Below are 24,039 nucleotides of genomic sequence, written 5' to 3' on the forward strand. Positions count from 1 at the left end.
TGCCTTTAGGCTCTATCCAACCTTCCGCAGTGCCTTCCTTCCAACAACCCTTTGTTCTTGTATAGCTACACTGCTCCATTTACTGGCACCCCTGAAGATGCTCTGCACTTTCCTCCTTACCTGTCGACACACTTGCCCCATCCTCAGCCCGGCAAGGCAGAGCGGCTAGCAGTGGACTGAAAACGAGGCCTGACCAGGGCCTCTGGCTCTGCCACTCTTCAGACTGTGAACTTCAGGAAGCCACCTCTCTAGGCCTCTTTTCTTCTGTCATAAAATTAGACTGAATAATTTTGAAGGTTTTTTTTTTCCCTAGCTCAAAGTTCAGTAATTCTTCCATCGACCCTGCTTTTAAGCAAACCTCTGCCTCTCAGGTAATTCTTAGGCCCAAGTAACCTAAATCCAATGACATATCACTACATTTTTTCTGCTACCCTTTATGCAGATTTTCTCTCCTTTGGCCCTGGACTGAGATGGGCTTGCATTGCTTTTATGATCCTCTCCACCAACAAAGGAAGCTTTGTCTTTTTTTTCCTTTCCCTAGTATCTTCTGGGTCCCAGTATTTGTGTTTTTACAGCAACAACTTGACTTGAGGCCCTGCTTCAAATGGTTCAAGTATTTTAAAGATGTCTCTGTCTAAGCTTTAACTGGACACAAAAGGCTCTAGGTTCATTTGGGGCCACAGGAACAGGATTCTAAAGGAGAGTAAGGACAAAGGGTTAGTTATAATATTTTCAAAACCCAAACGAGACTGAAATTTCATCACTCAGGAAGGACTGGAGACTCCCGAATTCCAAGAACCTGGCCAAGAGATGTTAGCAGCGCCTGCTTATCTGCTACTAGGTAACTGTTTTGGTCCCATTCTGGGTATCGAGGATCACAGTGTCTATCCTTCTTCCCAATCATAAGCCCATTTGAGAACCCCATTTAGATGGACATAGGCTTATCAGAATGAATATTAATCCTCAGAAATGCAAACATTTGCATTAAAAACTGGGCATCTCTGGGTACTGACCCTAGACAGCTGTTTTAATAACTGGCTGACTTTGGGCTAGAGTCTTAACCTTTCTGCCTCAGTTCATTAAAAAATGGGAAGTAACAATAGGGTTATCATGAGAATTAAAATAAAAGAATGAATGTGAAGCTCTGAGCATTATGCTTTGCCCTAGTGTTTCACAAATAAGATGAATAACCATATCAAAGGCTAATGGTCACCTAGCTTTGCCTCCTGGATAGTGGGGTTGGATAATGAGAGGACACAGAGAGGACACAGAGAGGACACAGAGAGGACACACAACCCAGGTTATAATTCTTGCTCTCATCTCCTTGCTTTCAACACGAGTTCCAAAGCACCTGCCTCCAGCACCAATGCTATAAAAATCAGAAGTAACATACAGGCAGCAGTATGATTAGTTATTATAAATAGCCATTAAAAAAGGCTTACGTGTAGGCGAAGATAAAATATAAGAACTGGAGGAGCCTCAGAGACCCTGGATTCCATTCACCCTTGAACTCTTTTTACAAATAAGTAAAGAAAGCCCAAAGAGTAATATCGAGCCAATGGTAGGACTAATTCAGGGAAATCTAGGTAAGTTGCAGACTGAAGGAAATATTGCTCAATTAAATTTTAGAGGGTTGTAAATATTTACTGGTTGTTGGTTTTTTGTTTGCTAGTTTTTAATTTTAAGGAAGTTTTTACTAAAGGGTAATAAATCTGACTCCCAGACAGAAAGAGCATTTTTTCACTGATTAAGAGAGCTGGGGAAAGAAATGGTCTGGCTTGGATCAGAGAAAGAAGAGAGGAGTAGGTGAGGCAGGCATGAGTCGTGGAAGGCTCCAGCTAAAACTGTGAAGTAAAGGCCAAGAAGGAGGACCCACAGAAACAGTTTGTGCAGAGCCTGGACGATGTAGCTGCTTCAAGCTAGTCTATTTTGCTGCCCCCTCAGCAATCAGAGTGTTGGCCAAGGCTGTCCTATTCTAGGAAGTTAACTTGAGGGTGGCCAGCGGACAGTGAAAGGGGAAGATCTAAAGAGTGTGGTATTTGTGTGCAGAGAGGAAACCCTAATTGCTAAGATGGCGGTAGGTAAAAATCCTGTCGGAAGTGGAAAACATCTAGGAAGTCTTCCAGGGGTGTCCTGGGTAAGGTAGTTTGGGGAAGAGGAAAGAGAAAAAGAACTTTTATTTCAGCCTCTACCGTGGGCCAGGCACAGTGCTAGAGAGCATTGTTTTTAAATAGCAATTCTTTTTTTTAGGCGAGGCAACCCTTGGTTGACCTCACAGATTGCAAGGACCTTGTCAGCTTACAATCCCTTATTTTTTATTTTTTATGCCTACAGCACCTGGTCTTCCTAGGTGGTCTCCGATCCAAGTACTAACCAGGCCCAACTCTGCTTAGCTTCCGAGATCAGACAGGATCAGGTTTGTTCAGGGTGGCATGGCCGTAGACTTAAATAGCAATTTTAATGAGATATAATTCACATACCACACAATTCACCCATTTAAAATGTACAATTTGGTGGTTTTAGTATATTCAGAGAGTTGTGCAACCATCACCAGTATTTAATTCCAGGACATTGTCATCACCCCAAAGAGAAACTCCCAAACCCACTGGCAATCTAACACCCCCACCACCATTTCCTCCTAATCCCCACCCTAGGCAACCATTAATCTATTTTGTCTATTCTGGACATTTCATATAAATGGAATTGCACAAAACGTGATCTTCTGTGACTGGCTCTTTTCACTTAGCATGTTTTCAAGGTTCATCTGTGTTGTAGCACGTATCAGTACTTCATTTCTTTTTACTATCAGATAATATTCCATTGTATGGATATACATTTTATCTATTCATCTGTTCATAGACATTCGGGTTGTTCCACCTTTTGGCTACTTTGAACAATGCTGCTAACTTGTATATAAACAGTCGCATACAAGTTTTTGTGTCAGCATACATTTTCCTATGTCCTAGAGCGGAAGTGCTGGGTAATACGGTAACCTATGTTTAACCAGTGGTGAACTGCCAGACCGTTTCCAAAGCAGCTGTACCACTTTACATTCCTATCAGCAGTATGAGGGTTCTCACTTCTCCACATTCTTGCCAACACTTGTCATTATCTGACTTTTTGATTATAGCCATCCTAATAGGTATGAAGTGGTATCTTTATATATTCTAAATAAAAGTTCCTTTATCAGAGGAATGAGTTGCGAATATTTTCTCCCATTCCGTGTGCTTTTTCACCTTCTTGATGTTGTTTGGAAGCACAAGATGTTTTTATTTTTGATGACGTCCAATTTATCTATTTTTTTCTTTTGTCACTTGTGCTTCTGGTTTCATATCTGAGAAACTATTGTCTAATTCAAGGTCATGAAGATAATTATTTGCTACTCTGGGTGTTAAGTTGATGTGTGGCAATTTTGATGAATTACAAAATAAAGACATATTTGATTTATAAATTACTACATCTTTAGTCCATAAAATATATTCCATAAAATTAATCTTGCCTTTATTTCAGCAAAATCACTAATTTTGTTGTTACAATCTAGATTTTTCACATAACTTATTTTCTGTTGATAGTAACGACCTAAAGCAAGGGTCAGCAAACTATGGACCACTGGACAAATTCTGCCTGCCATGTGCTATTACAAGTAAAGATCTATTGTCACACAATCATGCTCATTCATTTACTTATTATCTATGGCAGTGGTGTTGAGTAACTGTGAAAGAGATCACAGGCCCCAATAAGCTTAAAATATTTACTATCTGGATCTTTACAGAAAAGCTTTACCAAACATTGATGTAAAGGATTAATAAATAAAAAGCAATTTTATTCAAAATACATCCAATTTAAATACATTTCATCAAAAATGTTAAAGTAAATGTCAAATATTGAAAATATAAAATTAGATTCATGGTTTCAAAAGTTTCTTCTAAAAATTAAAAACTATTAAAATTAAAAGAAAATTCAAATTATAATGAACAAATATCAACATTTTAAATTAAAAGTCTAAATAAAATAAAGATTTTAATTTAATTTTTTGGAAACTGTAATTAAATTTTTACATTTTTTATAAAAATAAAAGTGTTCAATTCTAGCATTCAATGTCCATCTAGTGACTAATATGAAGAATCTGTACCATGCTTCACACATCATATTACCTACATATATGCACATTTAGGAGTGATATAAATTGTTTAATATTGCAACATATTCCTTATTCACTATGTGCAACTTTCGCAAATACCACTAATTAGCGTGAACCACAATGGAACAGAAAGAGAAATGAGAACATGGATGCTTAGCACTACTGGGAAATAACTTCATTATGCAACAATCTATCGCATTTATGCAGAGAGGAAGGATTTGACAAGTTAATTTGTCTTTTCTCTCACCTAAGTCTCTCTGCCACTCAGACCTAAAGCATTCTGTCTCCAACACAGGCAGCAGCACAACCCAGTCTGTTTCAGACACTGGGCTGCAAAGAAGCTTTGCCCTGGAGCCTGAATTGTCCACCACAACAGTGGAGGTTTAAGGTAAGTCATGCTGGTTCCAGGCTTAGTATAAAAATCAGAGTGCTAGAGGTATCTATGTCTTTATTTTTAATTTTTTAATTTTAATTTTTCAATTACAGTTGACACTCAATATTATTTTATATTTGTTTCAGGCGTACAGCATAGTGGTTGGAAATCCATATAATTTATGAAGTGATCCCCCCACTATACATGGTTATTACAATATTATTGACTATATTCCCTATGCTGTACTTTACATCCCTGTGACTATTTTGTAACTACCAATTTGTACTTCTTGATCCCTTCACCTTTTTCACCCAGCCCCCCAAACCCCTCCTAATCTAATCTGGCAACCATCAGTTGGTTCTGTGTGTCTATGAGTTTTGTTTGTTCATTTATTTTGTTCTTTAGACTCCACATATAAGTGAGATCATATGGTATCTGTCTTCCTCTGTCTGACTTACTTCATTTAGCATAATAAAGGCAGCTATGTTTTTAAAATCAGTGTGTTTTGTGATATGTGCGGAAACTTGAGCAGAGGCTCTCCTGCCTGCATCTAATGGTGGTATTTCCAAGACTGTAAGAAGGAATTGGCATGAAAACCTGGAGTTTAGATAGGATCATCCTGAAAGTAGTAACTAGGAACCAGTGTCTCAGTATGGAATATCTTACTATAATTCAAATCAATAACTATATTGTGGTCCTGAGCCTCAAACTAAATAAGTCTAGTTGGTTGGCTTCTCTTGGCTAAGATTTTGCCATCACATAAAGGTGCAGATGATAAAGCAGATCCTTGAAATATTTTAGAAAACGACATACTAGAGAAATGAATATATCAAATTTGTGGTTTTAATTTGAAATGTTTAATATCATTAGACATGATATTTAAATTTTCTTATCAACATACTCCATGCTTTGCAAAAGTAAACTATATTCTTAAACAGTTTAAAAGTAAAATAATGATTCGAGATTTATAACAAAAAAACAACAGTCCTCAGTCAATTCCAATAGTAATCATTTTCAATTCTTTTAGCTCTTCTAGTAACTACCTCCATATTTCTATGGTATACGGTTCTCTTTTAACTCATCAATTGCAAATGGTACGTAATGAGTTATTATTATGATATATGAGAGTGTTTAACTCTCTTACATCCCATCCAACTTCCAAATAAACTTAGATAACAATTTTTGCTTGGATTCATACTTCACATTTTAGTTACCATGACTATGTAAATATTGTTCAAGGCTGAATACTACTTAGTTTTTCCTGGAATTAATAACTGACTCAGTTTTAAAACAGATTTTTCTATTTTTGAACAGATTCAGATTTATAGAACTATTGCAAAGGTAGAACAGAGAGATCCCACATACCCCATACCCAGTTTCCCTTACCATTAACATCTTACATTAGTGGGGTATATTTGTCACAATTAATGAATCAATAATGATACATTATTAGTAATTAAAGTCAATATATTTTATTCAGATTTCTTCAGTTTTCCCCTAATGTCCTTTATCTATTCCAGGATCCTGTCTCCTTAGACTCCTCTTGGTTCTGATAGTTTTCCAGACTCTTCTTGTTTTTATGACTTTGATAGTTTTGAGAATTATTAGTCAGGTATTTTGTAGAATGCCCCTCAACTGGTATTTGTCTAATGTTTTTCTCGTGATGAGACTGGGCTAATTTTATTTTTAGGAGGATCATTCTCATCACTTCATACCAAGAGTACATGTTATCGATATGACTTATCATTAACCCTGATCATCTGGCTTGAGGGAGTGTTTACCGGCTTTCTCCACTATTAAGTTACTCTCCTGCCCCAACACACACTCATTTCTATACTGTGCTCTTTAAAAGAAAGTCGCTGTGCTCAGCCCACACTTAATGAGTGGGGAGTTAGCTCTATATAACATTTGGAATTATTCTATATGGGAGATTTGTCTATTTTCCCATTTATTAAATCATGTATTATATCAGTATGGACTCATGAATAAATATTTTTTATACTTTGGGTAATAAGCCAATGCAAATTGTTGTTGTCGTAATTGCCAAATTGTTCCAGCTTTGGTCATGGGGAGTTCTGTCAGTTGGCTCCCTTCGACATTATCCCCATAATCGTGGTGGTTGTTTTTTATTGGTTTTTTATTGTTCTTTTTTGGGGGGGAGGGCAGTTTCTTTTTTTAAGCACTTATTTTCTGGCACTACAAAATGCTCTAGGCTCATTTTGTATATTTCCTGCCCCAGTCCTAGAATCAGCTATTTCTCCAAGGAGTCCTGGTTCCTTTTATTGGAAAATGGTATTAGAAACCAAGATCAAGGTGCTGAAAGTGCTTATTACTACTGGTGTGTCTTTTCTTTAGGCAGGCCTTCTCAGCTGACAGAGCAAGGAGATATAAATGTGTATACTAATCAGTGTACACATGCATACCTAGGAGATATTGTGGGTTCAGTTCCAGACCACTACAATAAAGCAAGTATTGTCAAAGTGAGTCGTAATCTTTTTTGCTGGTGGAAGGTCTTGCCTCCAATTTGTAAAAAACACATCTGTGAAGCACAATAAAACAAGGTATGCCTGAATATACGTATCTATAAATATTTCTATATGTAGCAATCTGTATCTATACATATAAACATGAGTTCATACTGTCCCCAACTCTATTCCATTACCACATGAATCATCCTTGCTTCTTCTTCTAATATCTTCTTTTTTCTTGGTTTACTTTTTTTTTTTTTTTTAAGTGGAATATATTTTCCAGCAATTTCCTGAGAAATAGTAAATGGAAAATACATCACTGAAAATTTTGGCTTCACTCATGATTGAGAGTTTGGCTGGGCATAGAAATATCAAGGAATTGCTCCGTTGTTATTGTTTTAGCTCTGAGTGTTGTTATTGAGAAATCTAATGATATTCTGACTCATGGGAGAGTTTGTATGTGATCTATTTTTTTTTCTTTAAAAGCTTTTAGAATATATTCATTATCTATGGTATTCTAAAATTTCACAATGATGTCATTTTGTTTGAGTTTTCCTTTTGTTCACGGTGCTGTTTGATGGTATCTGTTAGTTTGAACACTCATATCTTTTAGTTCTGAGAGATATTTTATACTATCTCTTTGATAATATTCTCCCTACCATTCTGCATTTTTTGGAACACTCATTTTCTTATTTTTTTCTCTCCTTATTGTCATCTATTCATTTTTTTGGTTCTAATTTCTGATAAGTCTCCTTGATTTCACCTTTCAACTTTTCTTTTTAGTTTATTTTCACTATCATATTTTGAATTTTCAAGAGTGCTTCTTTCTTATGCTGATTGTTTTATATACATACCACATAAACATGCCAAATCTCCTTTTGTTCCTATTTGCTCCAGTTTCTTTCTTGTTAAACATTTTCCTTAAACATCTGGCATGTTTCCTTTTTCACAACTATGAATGGTCCTTGACTGGCCATTCATAGTATAAGTCACTAAAAAGATGACTGAAAGCACCATATGTATGAGTAGGACTTCACTATAAGGAGATCAGGCTACAATTCATTTACTTCTGGTCAAATTGAATTTTTTCAGAGAGTCTATCTCTTGTGTTAGTCTCACCCACCATGGAACCTGTTTCTGAGCTTTTCATGGGTTTTGAGAAGGAATTCAGCTTGTTGTGTAGGGCACCCAGGTTTGCCTTTCTGTGACTACGCCAATCTGGCAAGTCATCTATCTACTTTCTATTTCCACTTTCTACTTTTCTGTATGGTTTATGGCCTCAGATGTCTTCTAGTTCTATCAGAGATAGAGTTTGTATTTCTGATTTCTGTTCTTGTATTTTTCAAGATGAGAATGGGACAGAAATGTTTATACTCTGCCTCCTTAAAACTAGAAGTCTACTAGAATTATACTTTTATTTGAAAAGGTATGATGGATATTTGTGATTTTAATCTGAAAAGTGGGAAGAATTTGGTTAATTTCCTAAACAGAATTTTACAAATGTTGGGTTGATAAGCAGTGTTACATTAGGAAATTTTTCTTTATATTAGATTTGCATAATGGCCGTGAGTGCTATATATGAGTATCGTTCTCAATAAACTCATACCACTAGGGCTGTGGGTGTAAATGAAGTTACACCAATTAGTATACTTGTGCCCTAATACAACAAACTATAAAACTTTCCATTGTATAAACTATGACTAAACATCTACTATCTGCAGCATAGTAGCTACATAGTAATGCCTACAATGGATGCCTGTGATTCCAATTGCGAATGAAGTGCCAATGGAAATGATCCAGTTCTTCTTTTCCATTTCAATAGTACTTCCTGGGCATGCTCAGTTGCCTATGTTTGGCACACTGGAAACTGAACTGCAAGAGATGGACGATTATAATAATCAATCAAAACCAAAGCATCAAAATGACTGTATCAAATATCATACGTTGAATATCTAAGCATCAATGTATATTTACTGAACGACTTCTTTGTGACTGTGTTTCAGGCTGAAAAAAAACTTTTTATTTTTCATGACACCTTTCCTCATGAAGGTTTCAATTTACTTAGAAGAATCACAACAATGAGCAACAATGATCAAATAAGACAGAAGATAGAAGTCTGGCAATGTCTATCTTCCTGACGCTTTATAGTGTGTGGTGCTGATGAAACTTAGGGTTTCCAGAGTCATCTCTAGCTTCTTGGGTGTTGAGAAGCAACTGCAGTACTGGCAGCCAGATAGCACAATTCAGTGATGAAGCAATTGTGGTGGCTATTACAGCTTCCTGATCCTGGCTCTATGATCCCTGAAAGGCATCTTAGGCTGTATACTGAAGATTTTTTAATCTCAATAGTTCAGATTCTGGCCTACTGACTTCCACTTTCCTGACTGTAGAAGAGGAAGCAATGCTCTTAATAGGTTGGTTCTGCAATGTTTTGGGAGCCACACCTGGAGGTATGCCTTGAACCCACTCCTGCATTTCTTCCAACAATTTGCAGGTACCTAATCTCCTGGATTTAACCCCTTTCTGCCTAAAACACCTAGAGTGTTTCTGTTTCCTACACTTACTCTGACTAATGTAGGAATAATGTCAGAAATTTGAAGTGTTTGAGATAATCGGATATATTAAATATGTAATTACTTAAAATGTTCATGTTTCTTTAACTTTGTCCCCCTGATGTCCAGCTTAGGGCCTGGCATAGTGAGAGTACTTGATAAATGCTGCGAATAAAAATGAATACACAGGTAGATGAATGGATGGAATAAAAGGGCATTAATTTAGATGCCCAGCATAATATAACCAATAAATGGAAGTGTCAGGATTCAAATTCAGATCTGCTTAACTCCAAAATCTGTACTTTTCCAAGAACAGGCTGCTGCTCAGCACACTAAACAAATTAGCAAATGGAACTTGAGATGTTCTTCCAACTAGTTGGTTGTTTAAAAATTACACAAGATAAGTCCCAAGCAACAGAGAAAAGCATTACATCAATCGAGAGGTTTTTATCATCCTATCAGCTTTCCCACAAGGGAGACATTCTTCAGAAATATACAAAAGCAAAAGAGCTACATCACATTTCCCCCAGTTATATATTTGGGTAGCACTAGAGGCTGTGTCCTCTGTGATTAGGGACACTTTTGTTTCTCTACATGATACCTGGAGGGAATTTCTCAACTCTTTCAGCATTAGCCATATCTTCCCTGTCAAAACCAACCAACAACAAAAAACCCTTAACTTAAGCAAGAACTTCAACATTCTTTTCCACTAAGCTATCTATCCATAATATCAAGTTAGTCACAAGACAGACTAAAGTTTCACTTCTAGAGTAAAGTGAACCAACATTTGAACCTTAAGTGTTGAAAAATCCAAGGGCATAGGTAAGTGTTTAGACCCTGAGCAAGAACCACCATTAATTATTCAGAACCTCTGTGTGCAGGCCACTGTACTACATGCTATTTCATTTAATCTCCACAACAACCTTTGAAGTACTATTATTATGCCCAGTTTTAAGATGAAGAAACAGAGTCTTAAGCATGTTAAGGAAGTTGTGCAAGATCACACAGCTAGTAAATGACAGAGGGGATTTAAACCAAAACCTATCATGTTCAAAGGTCATCTTTCCATTACACCAGATTTCCAGATGGCAGAACGATAAGATATGTAGAGTAGTTCCTCTGCTGACACATGGTCGCCAATATGTAACATAAACAAGTAAACCTTGGTTATTCTGTAAGCCACTAAGATTTGGGGGGTTGTTTATTATTACAGTCTTACCTTAAAAAAGCTGGTTGGTATGGGTCTTTAACTACTTACTGTTTATAGTGGTATAAACTTTGGAAATTGCTTTAATAACTTGGTACAGTGCAAACTGTGCTTAGTAAGAGCCTCTATTACTTTATACCATCTCCAAACAAGTATTTACTTTAATTTAAAATAAAGCCTCAAAAATTATTGAAACTCTGCAAGGAAGGCTGTGAATATGTTGGGGCATGGCTTTGCATTCAAATAGTTGAATACAAATTGCTGCATAAACTTCTAGAAAAACATATTTTCTTAAGGGCAATTAGAGAAATGTAAGAGTACATTATCAGATGGGAAATGTAATTAGAGCCCCAATATTTATATGCAAACTTGCAAACTAAAAACTTATAAGAAATTTTCTAGAACTGATTTGATAAAATATTGCTAACAGAAATGCCTATAATTTTCTTAAAAACCTGTATTTAGTTGAGGCTAGGAAAATATATCTTAAGGTGATAAGCGGTTACTGCATCTATAAAGATAGAAGATCTGAATAATCCCTTAGACTGTTTTTGTGTTAGGAAGCCCCTAATGGGGCTCTTTAGTTGCACAAATTTAAACCAATACCCATTTACTCATCTTGGAAAATTTTTTTAAAAAGCTTTTTTCCGAACGCAGATATTTTAGAGTGAGAAGCTGAATATATTACTTGGGTATATAAATTACTGTTTTTGACAAAGACATGCTATACTAGTGCAAAATTATTATGGAGAATTATGAATGTATAGATAGAAATATTTCTTATTTCTAAGTGGATGTAGATGTGTGTTGTGGGAAAGTGTATGTTCTTGTTTAAGCTGTGGCTTGCACTGTTTCAGAAACATAGATCCAGAAGATCACGTAAAGGATTGTCAGACTTGTTTTTCATCACTTACTAGAGGAGCTGGAACTGCAAAAGGAAAAATATATTAGCCCATGTTTGGCTGGCAAGATTCAACCTCGACTATGTACTACATGTGGTGTTAATTGTGAGCAATCCAGATTTTGGAAAATATATTGATGTTGGCAGAGGAAGAGGTTATATTCCTGCAGAAAAGACAGGAAATTCTTATAAAGGCAAACATTCTCATTCTCATTCTCAATCATCTTATACAGAGATAGATTAAGCCAAGGGAAAGAATTTTTTCTCCCCTGGACTCTGGATTCTACAGAGTAGAAATTAACTAAGAAGGAATTCCAGCCAGACAAGGAAGGGTCCCATGGTCATGGGTCTACACTGTAGACTACACGGGTCCCCACATTTAGTAGCCCTCTAGAGCCAGCATGGTAGTACCAGCACCAGCCTGAAAACTGAGGGGATCCCAGAACTGTAGAACATAATCTGCAAATTTTGGAAAGTTCATCTGCAAATTCCACAGTGAGTAAACACTAATAGATACTTACTGAGAACAAAACCTATTATGGACACTTTGCATAAAACATCACTTCAATGCAAGAATGGTTATAGACACCTACACTCCTGCACTGAGCATTATGAGCCAACTAGACTACAAAAAAATAAAATAAAATAAAGCAACCAACTGGAACAGAGCAACAACTCCCGTTCTAGGCTAAGCAGACCAACAGGGGAGTTTGTTTCCACCAGCTCTTGGAGCCTTATTACTAAACTGTAGTAATGGTTGATGAAGCATATGGAGGGAACATTTCACTTGAAAAAGTATATTATGTTTACAACTATTAACAATGTAAGATTTACCCGCAACAAAAATATCTATAAGAGAAACTATGATAAAACTGAATTTTTGAATTAGGTTTAAGCAAAAGTTACAAAAGCAGGTTATTTTCCTCTCAGTCAGAGACTGGCAAACTTTTTCTGAACAGGGCCAGATGGTAAATATTTTAGGCTTGTGGATTGTGTAGTCTATGTTGCAATTACTCAACTCTGCAAGCAAATTTAGAAAAGTAGTTCTGAGAGTTTTCAGCTAATCTGGGGTACCTTCCAAAACAATAAAGAGCAAAAAATAATCATTCTTAAAATTTTAAATAAAAAAAAGTTTATTGAAACTCTTTCTAACACACTTGGCAGCAGTATTAATATATAATACCACTAATACTACTAATACTAATAGCTAACAGTTATATAGGACTCATACTATAAGATTAAATTGGCAAAAAAGGTAGCTTTTTTATCAAATAAAGCATATCTGCCATATTTTTAATATAATTCCTTAAAGAGCCATTTTCTCACTCCAATTAGGAAATGTACAATATAAAGTTGAGTTTTAAGTTTTAAGAGAAAGGACTAAGTAAGACGAGGGAGAGAGGGAGTAATAATTAGGAAGAAGACATGGTAAAAATATCTCTTTGCAATAGATCATTTTAAGAGCTGTTTTCTGGCAAAATCATATTCTATTATCATCTATAATGGAACAATAAAGATGAGAAGAATTAGCCAAAAACAAAACAAGAAGAATCAAAGAATGAGGGAGGCCAGTCCTACAATAAGATTTTCAAGAATGTATTATTAGATGACTTATTTGGGCTTAAAAACTGACCATCCTTATTATACTGTGAAATGAAAAAACAATCCTTGCACCCATCGTGTCTATCCTCTGACAGCAACATGATGAAATTTCCATAGAAACAACATTCTGCTCATCTAACATCTCACCTTTTTCAAAGAACAGTCAGTAAATTGTCAATATTTGTTTTAACAGAGAATTTACTGGTAATACAGGGAGTTACAGCAGAAATATGTCCTCAGCATAGTTTACTAAGGAAGATGAGACAAACAAATGAATAGATATATACTATTTCTTCGTTTTTCAGAGAATATTTATAACTAAAACAAGTGAAACCATGGAATAGAGAATTATGTGAGTGAACTGTTCCCAGAGATAACTCCTGCACACAGTAGAATCAAATATTCCTAATCTTTGTGCTTCTTAACCTAGTAAAAATAAGTTATCCCCAAGGAAGACAATAGGCCTTGACACACAAATATTAAAAACAATTGCCAAATTAGGGAAACCATATTTCAGTGCAAATTATTCTATAACACCTCCACCCACAGTATTGCCTTTAGAGGAATGGTACTAGAGAGTGTTTTTGCTGCTTGTGGAGATATTTTTTCCTCATTTTTTAAAACTTTTATTGAGTTATAACTTACATACTACACAATTCACTCACTGTAAGTGTATACAATTCAATGGTTTTTAGTATATTTAGAGTTTTGTATAATTGTCATCATAGGTATAGGGTTTTAAGTGGTCAGCAAATCACTGAAAAACTGGGTCTTCTGATTTCAACACTAACAGTAATCAACTCTTTGAGTATCTTTCTTTTTTTTCCCTCGAGTAATTATTTCCAGGGTATAGTGCTGACACTAGAACATCCTTACTGAATTGAATTGACAACATTTAAAAAGTTTCCTTTTGAGGAAGTAACTTCTCATAAACATCAACAGTGTTGAAAATAAAGCAGCTTCTAGGAATCGAGCTAGTAAAATCCATACTTAATAGATTAGCTAATTGCAGGAACAATCCATAAACCTGCCTGTGTATATATAACTAAGGAGTTTAGAAATATTCTAACCTTTTTAAGATGAAGATGTAATCTCAGGAGGCCAAACTGCAAGAGGTTGTAATTCAGTCAGCAGAAATCTATTCAATTGCCTCGCATGCTGTTCAGAGAAAGTTTGCGTGAAGATTAGCCTACAGAAAAAGAATGGCTAATTTTTACCCAGCTCTATCCAGGAATAGAGACACAAAATCCAGTGGGTATGAATTATGCTGTCACTGAAAAGATATACTCTGTTGTGGGGCAGGAATCATTTATCAGGTCTCACCAAGATCTGAATGAAATATCTCTCAAAACGGTTCACCTCATTTTGTTTTGATTCCTCATTTATTAAGCAATGGCCTGATTTGCTTTCCAGATCTGCCAAAACAGTTATCTTGGTATATGCAATTTGAGTGTCCTGGTTATCCAAAATGAATCTGCCCCACCACCCAACAAAAGAACAAATGGTTTGGTTTACTTGCTTTCTTGTCAAATAAAATATGTTAATCAACTCTGGTACACCAATAATATTAAGATCACAACCTTAACTAGAATAATCACCAAGCCAATGTCATCCTGGGAGACCTTAATAAACAGCCATTCCGACTTCTCCTGCTACATCCTGACCTCATCATGGACTCCCGAACCTATAATTTGGTTTTGTTCAAACACAATAAAAGAGAGCAACAGAGAAACAAGAATGTCCTATTCACTCTATATTGAAGTCTACTTTGTATTTTTCTGAACTGAACAAAATCAGAAATGACTGCATTAAATCAAAGCAAATTCACAGTTTTATTATTTTTCTGGAATGAAAATGTTTTGAAATTAAATGCATTTGTTTAAATCACTTCAGTTATCATTGACTTAACATTAATCAACAGAAGGTGAATCTGAATAATTCTGTATTTATGGATAAAAGCTAGAACAGAAAGATAACATGCTCAGTAAATAAGACAATGCTGGAAACTAAATAGATTTGTTAAAACGGTATCCTTTTTGATCAGCTACTCATTTAAAAAATTATCAGGTTCTTGCCTTTTTAATTAAAAGATCAGTTTTGAAAAATATCATTGAGGATGGTCAAAGGATAGACAATCTGTTTTTCCCTCTAAAATTTTCAGACGTTCTTTTCCCTCTTGGGATCTACAGACCCCTTTAAGAATCTGATTAAAATTTCAAATCCTCTTTGCAGAAAAAGGGACATGCACATATATACATAATTTCGGAAACCAGCACAGATTGTTCAAGGACTACCAAACATTTGTAAACTATGTTCAATCAACTTCTAGAACTAAGAAATAATACCCTTCTCCTAAACGATCTATTTTTTTTTTTTTTATCTCAAAGGAACTTTAGATTTAGAACGAATTTGTTTTTCCTTCTTTACTGTGACTTCTGGGATGACCAGTCAAATTTGCAGTTCATCTCTAGGAATTCACCAGGCTATTACTGCAGGCATTTTGTGTACTAACCTTATCCATGACTTATTTTCCCATTCCCCCTCATTTCTTCATCCAGTTTTAATAACGTTTTATGGCAGCTCTACAAACAAACCGCCCCATGTTCTTGGGGAGAGGGATTGTTCCAAATAAATGTATACTATGAAGAAAATCATCCTTAAAGTCAGGGTGCAGATTTGTTTTAGCACACTTATGACTGCAGGGTTTTTTAAGAATTTGAATTCATTACTAATATTTAAATCCCAACATTTCACATAAAAATTCAGATTTTAGATGTCTCTGGAAAGAATGTAAAAAGTTCTTATCTCCTTGGGTGAGCATGGAAGCAGGATCTGCTCTGAGCAAGCAACTGTGGTCTCCAGTAATCACAATTCTCACATATCCATTTTGCTCATTTACATTACCCGAAAGTCCCGATGAGTTAAAAGAAGCGAACTTTAGGATTTTATACACGCACACACTTTGTCTCGTTCTTTGAAAGAGGGTGGGAAAATAACATGCACAATTCGTTCTGTAAACCTTCACTGGACCTCTACTCTGTGCTAAGCCTAATGACAGGCGATTAAAGAGAGAAGCTGAGGTCTGGGTTCCGGTTGGCAGATACCACCAGTGATTGATCAGGGCACGAATCACCTCCACTAGCACAAGAATGAATTGAGCTATACATAGTTAAGTTTTGAACCTAAGGTTGGAAGGACACTTAAAGTTAAATATTTACTGGGTTCCCCTAAATGAGACATTTATCTAATCAACCTACAGCTTGTTCACACAGGAAAGGGAAGACACAGTCAAGCCTTGGATCTTGATTAAGGACAACGCGGTCCCGGACTCGGCGCACTAAGGATGCCCCCGTTTCCGGAGCAACCGCCGGTCCCACCCCCTTTGACCCCGCCCCCGGGATTCTTTCCCGCCAAAGGCCGTTAATGCCGCAGAGCATAGTGGGACAGGTTCTGGACTAGGTTTCACTAAATCCTTTTAAGGTGCTGAGTTGCTTTAAGAGGCTCGTTCCTGAGGAAAGTAGCTCTTAAGACTCGACAAGGATTAATAACTCCTTCAAGGAGAACTCTCTATTAGTTTATCAAACGGCGAGTCACTCCACGAGCAAACCACTCCGCAAATCGAAAACGCGGGGAACTTTTTTCCCTTCGCGCGGAGGGTGACGTCGCGCGTGCGTGGTTGTAGTTTCGCTTCACCCGTTACGCTCTTGCGCGTGCGTACTGAGATCAAATAGCAGCTTCCTACCGCTTCTCTTCCTCCCTCCTCCCATATCCGTGCGCCAAGCTGATAAAGGCGCCATTTTGGACGGGCCGCGGGAGACGTGGTGTCGCTGCGGTCTCGCTCTGCTGTGCGCTAGGCTTGGTGGGAAGGCCTGTCCTCGAGTCCGCGCTTTTCATAGCCGCCATGTCGGGAGGTGGTGTGATTCGTGGCCCGGCAGGGAACAACGATTGCCGCATCTACGTGGGTAACTTACCTCCAGACATCCGAACCAAGGACATTGAGGACGTGTTCTACAAATACGGTGCTATCCGCGACATCGATCTCAAAAATCGCCGCGGAGGACCACCCTTCGCCTTCGTTGAGTTCGAGGACCCTCGGTGAGGCGGCCTAGGCCTTGCGGCCTTGTGAAAATAGGTTAGAGTAGTTGGGGATAACTCCAAGGCCTTCATTTGGAGAACTGGGAGGTGGGCTCTTAGGTTGAGAGCCAGACCATATCTCGCAAGAGTCGAGTAAGGAGCTGAGTCGGTGTGGCTTTTCTGGTGGCTGGGGCCCCTGGTTGTTTCCAGAGCTTACTCAGACTCGGAGCGGGAAACTGAGGCGCTGAGAGCTTGTGTAGTTAGTGGTCGGGAGCCTGGCGTGCTTCTGGGTGGGGGAGGGGCCATTCCTATTATGTAGCGCATGTGGGCTCTTCCATACTGGGTGCGCATGTGCGGGGAGTCACTAGTTCCTGGCTGTGTTAGCTTCTCCAGGTCCTTTTTCTTACCCCTTTTGCTTTCTGTGATCATGCAGAGACGCGGAAGACGCTGTGTATGGTCGCGACGGCTATGATTACGATGGATACCGTCTGCGGGTGGAGTTTCCTCGAAGCGGCCGTGGTACAGGCCGAGGCGGCGGCGGGGGTGGAGGTGGCGGGGCTCCCCGCGGCCGCTATGGCCCCCCATCCAGGCGATCTGAAAACAGAGTGGTTGTCTCTGGTGAGTCTGCTGTTAATGTGGATTGATGAGAAGGGACAGAAATCACTTAAATTTTTTTCTTGCATGACCAGTTTGATAGATGCAGGTTTTTATGTTAGATCTTAAATTAGTTTGTGTGAATTCGGTAAACAAGGATTACTGTAATGAAGATTTATCAAATTAGGTTGCAGTACCTACAACATGAAGATCCTTACCTGTCAAATACTTTGGATTCTGGATTGCAGAATCTTAGGTCTTTACCCAGGATCTTAAATGCAATCATTAATTTTAAAGTAGTCTTTGTTGTAATGTAAATTAAGTTTAATAAGAAGTTTAAGATGATTGGAATTGAAAAACACTTTTTCAGGACTGCCTCCAAGTGGAAGCTGGCAGGATTTGAAGGATCACATGCGTGAAGCAGGTGATGTATGTTATGCTGATGTTTACCGAGATGGCACTGGTGTCGTGGAGTTTGTACGGAAAGAAGATATGACCTATGCAGTTCGAAAACTGGATAACACTAAGTTTAGATCTCATGAGGTAGGTTATACACTTATTCTTTTCTTTGGCCAGAATTGGATACAGTGGTCTTAACAGTGGAATTTTAAGGTAAGATTCAGAAAAGAGTGTCCAAGTAAAGTGCCAGATTTCTGGTATTAGCTACATTGTATTCATTCAGCATGCCTGAAGACAGGTAAAAGCTTAGATCTTTCAATCGAAAGTTCTGTCTATTCAATAGGGAGAAACTGCCTACATCCGGGTTAAAGTTGATGGGCCCAGAAGTCCAAGTTATGGAAGATCTCGATCTCGAAGCCGTAGTCGTAGCAGAAGCCGTAGCAGAAGCAACAGCAGGAGTCGCAGTTACTCCCCAAGGAGAAGCAGAGGATCACCACGCTATTCTCCCCGTCATAGCAGATCTCGCTCTCGTACATAAGATGATTGGTGACATTTTTGTAGAACCCATGTTGTATACAGTTTTCCTTTACTCAGTACAATCTTTTCATTTTTTAATTCAAATTGTTTTGTTCAGAATGGGCTAAAGTGTTGAATTGCATTCTTGTGTACTATCCCCTTGCTCCTAACATCTACATTCCCCTCATGTCTGATAAATTGTATTTTAAGTGATGTCATAGACAGGACTGTTTAAATTTAGTTAACTCTCCACGCTCTTCAGACTGTGATATTGTGTAAATGTCTTGTTCTCCTCTGGTTTGTGTGAACTGGGATGTTGGGGATGTTTTTGGTTATCTTACTTGGGGAAGTTCTTATGTTTATCTTGCTTTTCATGTGTCTTTCTGTAGACATATCTGAAGAGATGGATTAAGAATGCTTTGGATTAAGGATTGTGGAGCACATTTCAATCATTTTAGGATTGTCAAAAGGAGGATTGAGGAGGATCAGATCAATAATGGAGGCAATGGTATGACTCCAAGTGCTATTGTCACAGATGAAATTGGCAGTATTGACCTTATACTAAGAGGAAAGGGTTAAAAAAAAAGAATATATGCATCTACCTTAAAACATTTGCAAACATCTTATGCAGTTAGCTACAATTGCTTTGCTCATTAAACCTTGGCAATTGTGGCAAAATTACATTGCCCATTTTGTAACAATTTATTTTGCTCCCTTCCCCCCTTTTTTGTTTTAATAGGGACTAATGTGGGAAGAACTGGCTAATTTGTCACAGTGCTTAGTTACAACTGTTAATGTGTGACCTGCTGTTGGTGTACATGTGGGTACAGGGTGTCTTTAATTCCAATCAGATAGAGTATAATATCAATACTGCTAAATCTGCATGTCCTCTGTGTGACTGATATAGCGTTGCTATTTCATTTTTTTAAAGACAAAATGAAAGCAAATTATAGAATTCCAACATACTGGTGTAGATAATCTAGTTGGGAATACTTTTAAGTCTCACCTTCCCCTTTAAACTAATATTCATAATTGACTGATATGTTTAAAACTTTAATTTACAAGTTAAATTGCAGATGGGAGCATTAGATTTAGTTTAGACTTAGGCGTGGGTAGCAATCCCAGTATACTTTTCAACTACATAACTTTTTGCGACCACAAAACCTGTAATACGCTGTACAGTAACAAGTGTTGGCATTATCAGTTGAACTGTAAATATAAAATGCTTCTTCCAATTAGTCTCTATGATGATTAAGTTTCTAAAATTTATCTGAACACCATTCAGAAACTTGTTTTGGGGAATTTGATAGTTATTGATGTACATCTGTTAAACTGATGACAGACATAACTCATCATTCCCCAGAAACCTTTTTTGATTACAGTATCTAACATTTTGCCTCCTCTTTTTTGGTTTTGCTGGTTATAAAGGTTTGGATTGGAGAGGGCTCACTGGATCCCAATCCTTGGAGCTGGATCATTGGATTCAAATCATAATGTGGATAGGATAGGGAGGATGAATTACAAGGATTCATGGAGCGGGATCAGATTACCAGGAACATAGGAGTGGATTCCTGCCCCAACCAAACCGCATTCGTGTGGATTTTTTTTTTTTTTTTTTATTCAACTTAATTGGCTATTCCAAAGATTTTTTTTTTCCTATTTTTGACGATTGGAGCCCTTAAGATGCACGATGGAATTGTGTTTTGCATTTTTTGGTAAAAGGAGCAAAGCGAGGACCTGGAGATAAACGCTGGAGCAATCTCCTTGGAAGGATTCAGCACGAGTAGATGGTAAACATTTAAAGGGGAAAGGGGGGGTTTGTTTAAAATAGTAAATCAGTTAAGTCATTTCTAAATTTAAAGAAAACAAAATTGGAGTTGAAGAATAAGTAGGTTTCCAATTGGCTGTTGCCGTTTTTCTTTGAAAAAATAAACATTTTTTAAAAAACTATGCATGGTTGTCCTTTTTCCTCTTCTAAGCTTTTAATTGGGTGACTGTCAGTTAATACTTTGAATTGATAAGATTCTGACTTTGTATTTTTGTGTTAGTAAATTAAAGGTTCTTGAAAAGTAATCTCTAAAGGTGTTTATTAACCAATTTAATTGTTAATTGTAAAAATATTTAGGGGAAGATAAGGTGAGAAAGGCAATCCTGTATATGATATGGTAAATGAGGGCTGATACAGTCTTTGAAAGATAAGCTTCCCATACTTTGATAAAAATTTATAGATGCTGTTTTTGGTGATCATCTAGACAACAGGCTTTTTTATGCAAAATCAAGTGATGACTCAGTTAATTTGGAGATAGCCTTTGAGATTCTCGGTGGAACTCATCTCAAAGGTGGGTAAATATCAAATGTTTAAATTGAGCCCAGATTAGAACTCAACACAAATTTTATTTTCTTTTTGAAATGTAACTAGCATACTAGAAGATTTAGCTGCTGCTTTGAGTGAATCATTGCTAATAAAGAGCTTGAGCATTCTTTAGAATTTTGGCTTGTAAACCCTTTTCAACCAACTGTATCTAAAACATACCAAACCAGTGATTACATCTTATAGTCTGCTAGCTTTTGTATCTTTATTTGATATAGTCCCTTGGTTTTAAATTTTCTATTTGCTTGAATTGGAGGGACTTTTTACCTAAAATCCCTAATTGATTTCTTGATAGCGAGGCAGAACTATCAATCCACTTTTTCTGCACCCAAAACAAATAGCTAAAACATTTCTCCAGGGTGCCACAATTTGGAAGCTGAATTTAAGTCAAGCTATTCAAGTGACATTACAAACCTAAGAGAAACTAAAAATAGTTTGGTAGTGGAGGAAATGGGCCCCAATAATTACATAAGGTCACCCAATCAATATATTTAAATGAATCTTGTGGGATTGTCAGGAGGAAAAAAAGATATTCAAAACTAGTCTTCCACATTAAGTAAAGCAATTGGTTTAGATTCATTAAGGAAAGTTCAAAAGATGTTCAAGATTTACTAGTTAAGGCTAAAGTTCTGTTTTCCTGTTCAAGTACTAACTGGGCCGGACTCTACTTAGCTTCCGAGATAAAATTGAGTGTTTTCAGGATGGTATGCCTGTAGGCAAGTACAGTTTTATGTGTAGAATATTTTTTTAAATCTATTTTTAAATGACTAATTTTGGGAAGGTAAATGTGAAGTAGATTTAAGCAAGCTTGGGTTCATTTGTGTTCATTGAACATTTTGGAAATTGCCTTCAGAAGGCTGAATACGTTTAAGCTAACTTGAAAGATGTACTCTAAAAGTTTTAGTAGTTCCAACCCCAGATTGAAATGAGCTAGGAAACGTTTCTTGTATATCAACTGTTTGAAGATAAGAGGATATAATGCATGTTTGTAAAAGGTAAAGGGGCACAGGTTTTGCAGTTGAAAATCAGACAGCTAAAAGCTGTGAAAAGAGATGCAGACTGTTTCTGTTTTTTTCAGCCTTAGGAGATGGACCTTAAACCTCTACCCGTATTGGCAGCTATTAGAAGAAAGTCACCCTTTTGGAACTTAAAAGCTGGCTTGAATTTTTCCCCCTTTCTCCCTATTTACCCTTAGAATATTGTAGGGAGCCTATAATTAGCTTGTTACTTTCTAACCAAGGAAAAACTTAAGTCCAAGAAGCACTTATTTTCATAACATCAGATTGAATAACCCATCTTGCTGTTCAACCCACATCCTGGAAACAAAAGGTAAGAAACCCATTTTCTGATTCCTAATTGGGAGTTGAATTATGTTTAATAATTCTCTTAAAATACTGTTTGGAATATGAACAAATTTCCCTCAAATTTTTTTCCAAGTTTTATGTATTAATAAACTGCATGTATACATACGTGTTTTAATATGATTCTAGAATTTCAGCTATTTTAGTTTTGTCTTTGAAATACCTTGATCATTAGGGCTGGTGTTTTCAAGTTTCTGTGAAGATGAATTTATATGTGCCTTTTTGCTTTGTATATGAAGTAATGAAATACATAGTGTATATTTACCAGAAAAGGTATTAGAAGGAGAGAAACTATTAGACTGAAGTGCTATTGTACCATAATCCTTTGGTTTAACTTTATTACCAAATGAAGAGTGCAAAGACAGGAAACAATCTCTTATCCAAAAACTCAGAAAACAAAAATTTTTTTACTGAACTAATTGTAAAACCTGACCAGAATTGATGCCTTCATTTTGTACACTGTGACTAAAAACTGTTCCTGCAGAAATATTGATGTGTTTAATTATACAGTTGCCACCGGCTTTGTTTGCTGAGCGTGTTAACATTTCATATAAGGTCTGTATACCATATTTTTTTAAAGTGTGAACAGCTCTTAAATTTCAGATAACATCTGCCTCCAAGAGTTTGGATAAGGGATTGATAAACTGTGAAATAGACTATCCAGGGCTAAAGCTTCTGTGTAATTTCAGACCTGTGAGTGAAAACAAACCTGTTACTATGAATCCATTATTAATCGAGACGTAAGTTTTCTATCTTTTTAGGCAGAAGCAGCCACAAAAAAAGTATGACTTTTTATAGTCAGTCTGTTAGTATAGTGGACTCAACATTTGTATCTCACTGAAGGAAATATTTTGCAATCCTAGTATATACAGGGGAATACTGTATTTTTTCAGTACAGGAACGTTGATCATTCCGATTCTCTAGGAAAAGCTGGGATTTGCATGAAGCGGAAAGATAAGGAAACATCTATTTTATCTCTAGAACAGATAGTAATCCTGGCAAAAACGTTAGACCCAAGAAGTTACAGTATACTTAAATCACCACTTACTGTGATTTAGAACTAAAGAGATGCTTCTCCCTAACTTTGAAAGATACCTGACAACCCTAAAGGTGGTTATGATTTTGTTGGGATCAAGGGAAGGATTTTTTTCTATTAAAAAATCACTTGATGCTTCTGTAGTACACAAAATAAGTTAGTCTTTGTCATATAGCAATTTAGAAACCTCATAATAAACATTTAGGAGGTTATCAGAAGTCATTCATGCCTTTGCATAGGAGGTTATCATTTAGGTAGGTATGTAAAACAGATGAAACAACACTTATTGTTCAGCAGGTCCTGAGTGTTTTGCCTTCATCTCTTAAAAAGTACAAAGGAGTTAACCACTAGATAAAAAGTGTCTTAATTCCAGCTTACAAGTATCTATCAGCTATTGATAGAACTATCACTATGGTGATAGTGAAAATTGAGCCTCTGTAGGAT

At 36.8% G+C, this 24,039-nt stretch overlaps 1 protein-coding gene, 1 long non-coding RNA gene and 1 pseudogene across 3 annotated transcripts in view; 1 reads left to right on the forward strand and 2 right to left on the reverse strand.

The window, feature by feature from the left end:
* The window catches only part of LOC111729397, a 32,224-nt gene extending 15,365 nt beyond the window's left edge, over window positions 1-16,859 (reverse strand). Inside the window, exon 1 of the long non-coding RNA XR_002776223.1 lies at window positions 14,315-16,859. This is a non-coding gene — a long non-coding RNA (uncharacterized LOC111729397). The remainder of the gene's footprint in view (window positions 1-14,314) is intronic.
* Window positions 2,326-2,444, reverse strand: LOC111729416 (annotated as a pseudogene).
* Window positions 16,860-16,944: 85 nt separating the features above from the next.
* SRSF1 (serine and arginine rich splicing factor 1) lies at window positions 16,945-20,777 on the forward strand. Of its 2 annotated transcripts, XR_896791.2 has the most exons (5): window positions 16,945-17,339; window positions 17,752-17,936; window positions 18,283-18,455; window positions 18,655-19,335; window positions 20,256-20,777. XR_896791.2 is itself a non-coding variant. In XM_011375097.2 (4 exons), exons 1-4 carry the CDS (start codon window positions 17,146-17,148, stop codon window positions 18,847-18,849), a joined length of 747 nt encoding a protein of 248 aa, XP_011373399.1. In that variant the 5' UTR covers window positions 16,945-17,145; the 3' UTR covers window positions 18,850-20,777. The 2 variants fall into 2 exon arrangements, 1 of the variants encoding a protein (XP_011373399.1); XM_011375097.2 differs by having other exon boundaries at window positions 18,655-20,777.
* Window positions 20,778-24,039: the final 3,262 nt, after the last annotated feature.

This window comes from Pteropus vampyrus, unplaced genomic scaffold (assembly GCF_000151845.1).
Source record: "Pteropus vampyrus isolate Shadow unplaced genomic scaffold, Pvam_2.0 Scaffold261, whole genome shotgun sequence".
Taxonomy (NCBI): Eukaryota; Metazoa; Chordata; class Mammalia; order Chiroptera; family Pteropodidae; genus Pteropus; species Pteropus vampyrus.

What these genes read in the sequence shown, in the direction of transcription:
- SRSF1 (XM_011375097.2), top strand. Translation starts at nt 17,146, where the DNA reads ATGTCGGGAGGTGGTGTGATTCGTGGCCCGGCAGGGAACAACGATTGC. An exon ending in AAACAGAGTGGTTGTCTCTG is followed by an intron (nt 17,937 to 18,282) that starts GTGAGTCTGCTG and finishes ACACTTTTTCAG; the next exon opens with GACTGCCTCCAAGTGGAAGC. An exon ending in CTAAGTTTAGATCTCATGAG is followed by an intron (nt 18,456 to 18,654) that starts GTAGGTTATACA and finishes TCTATTCAATAG; the next exon opens with GGAGAAACTGCCTACATCCG.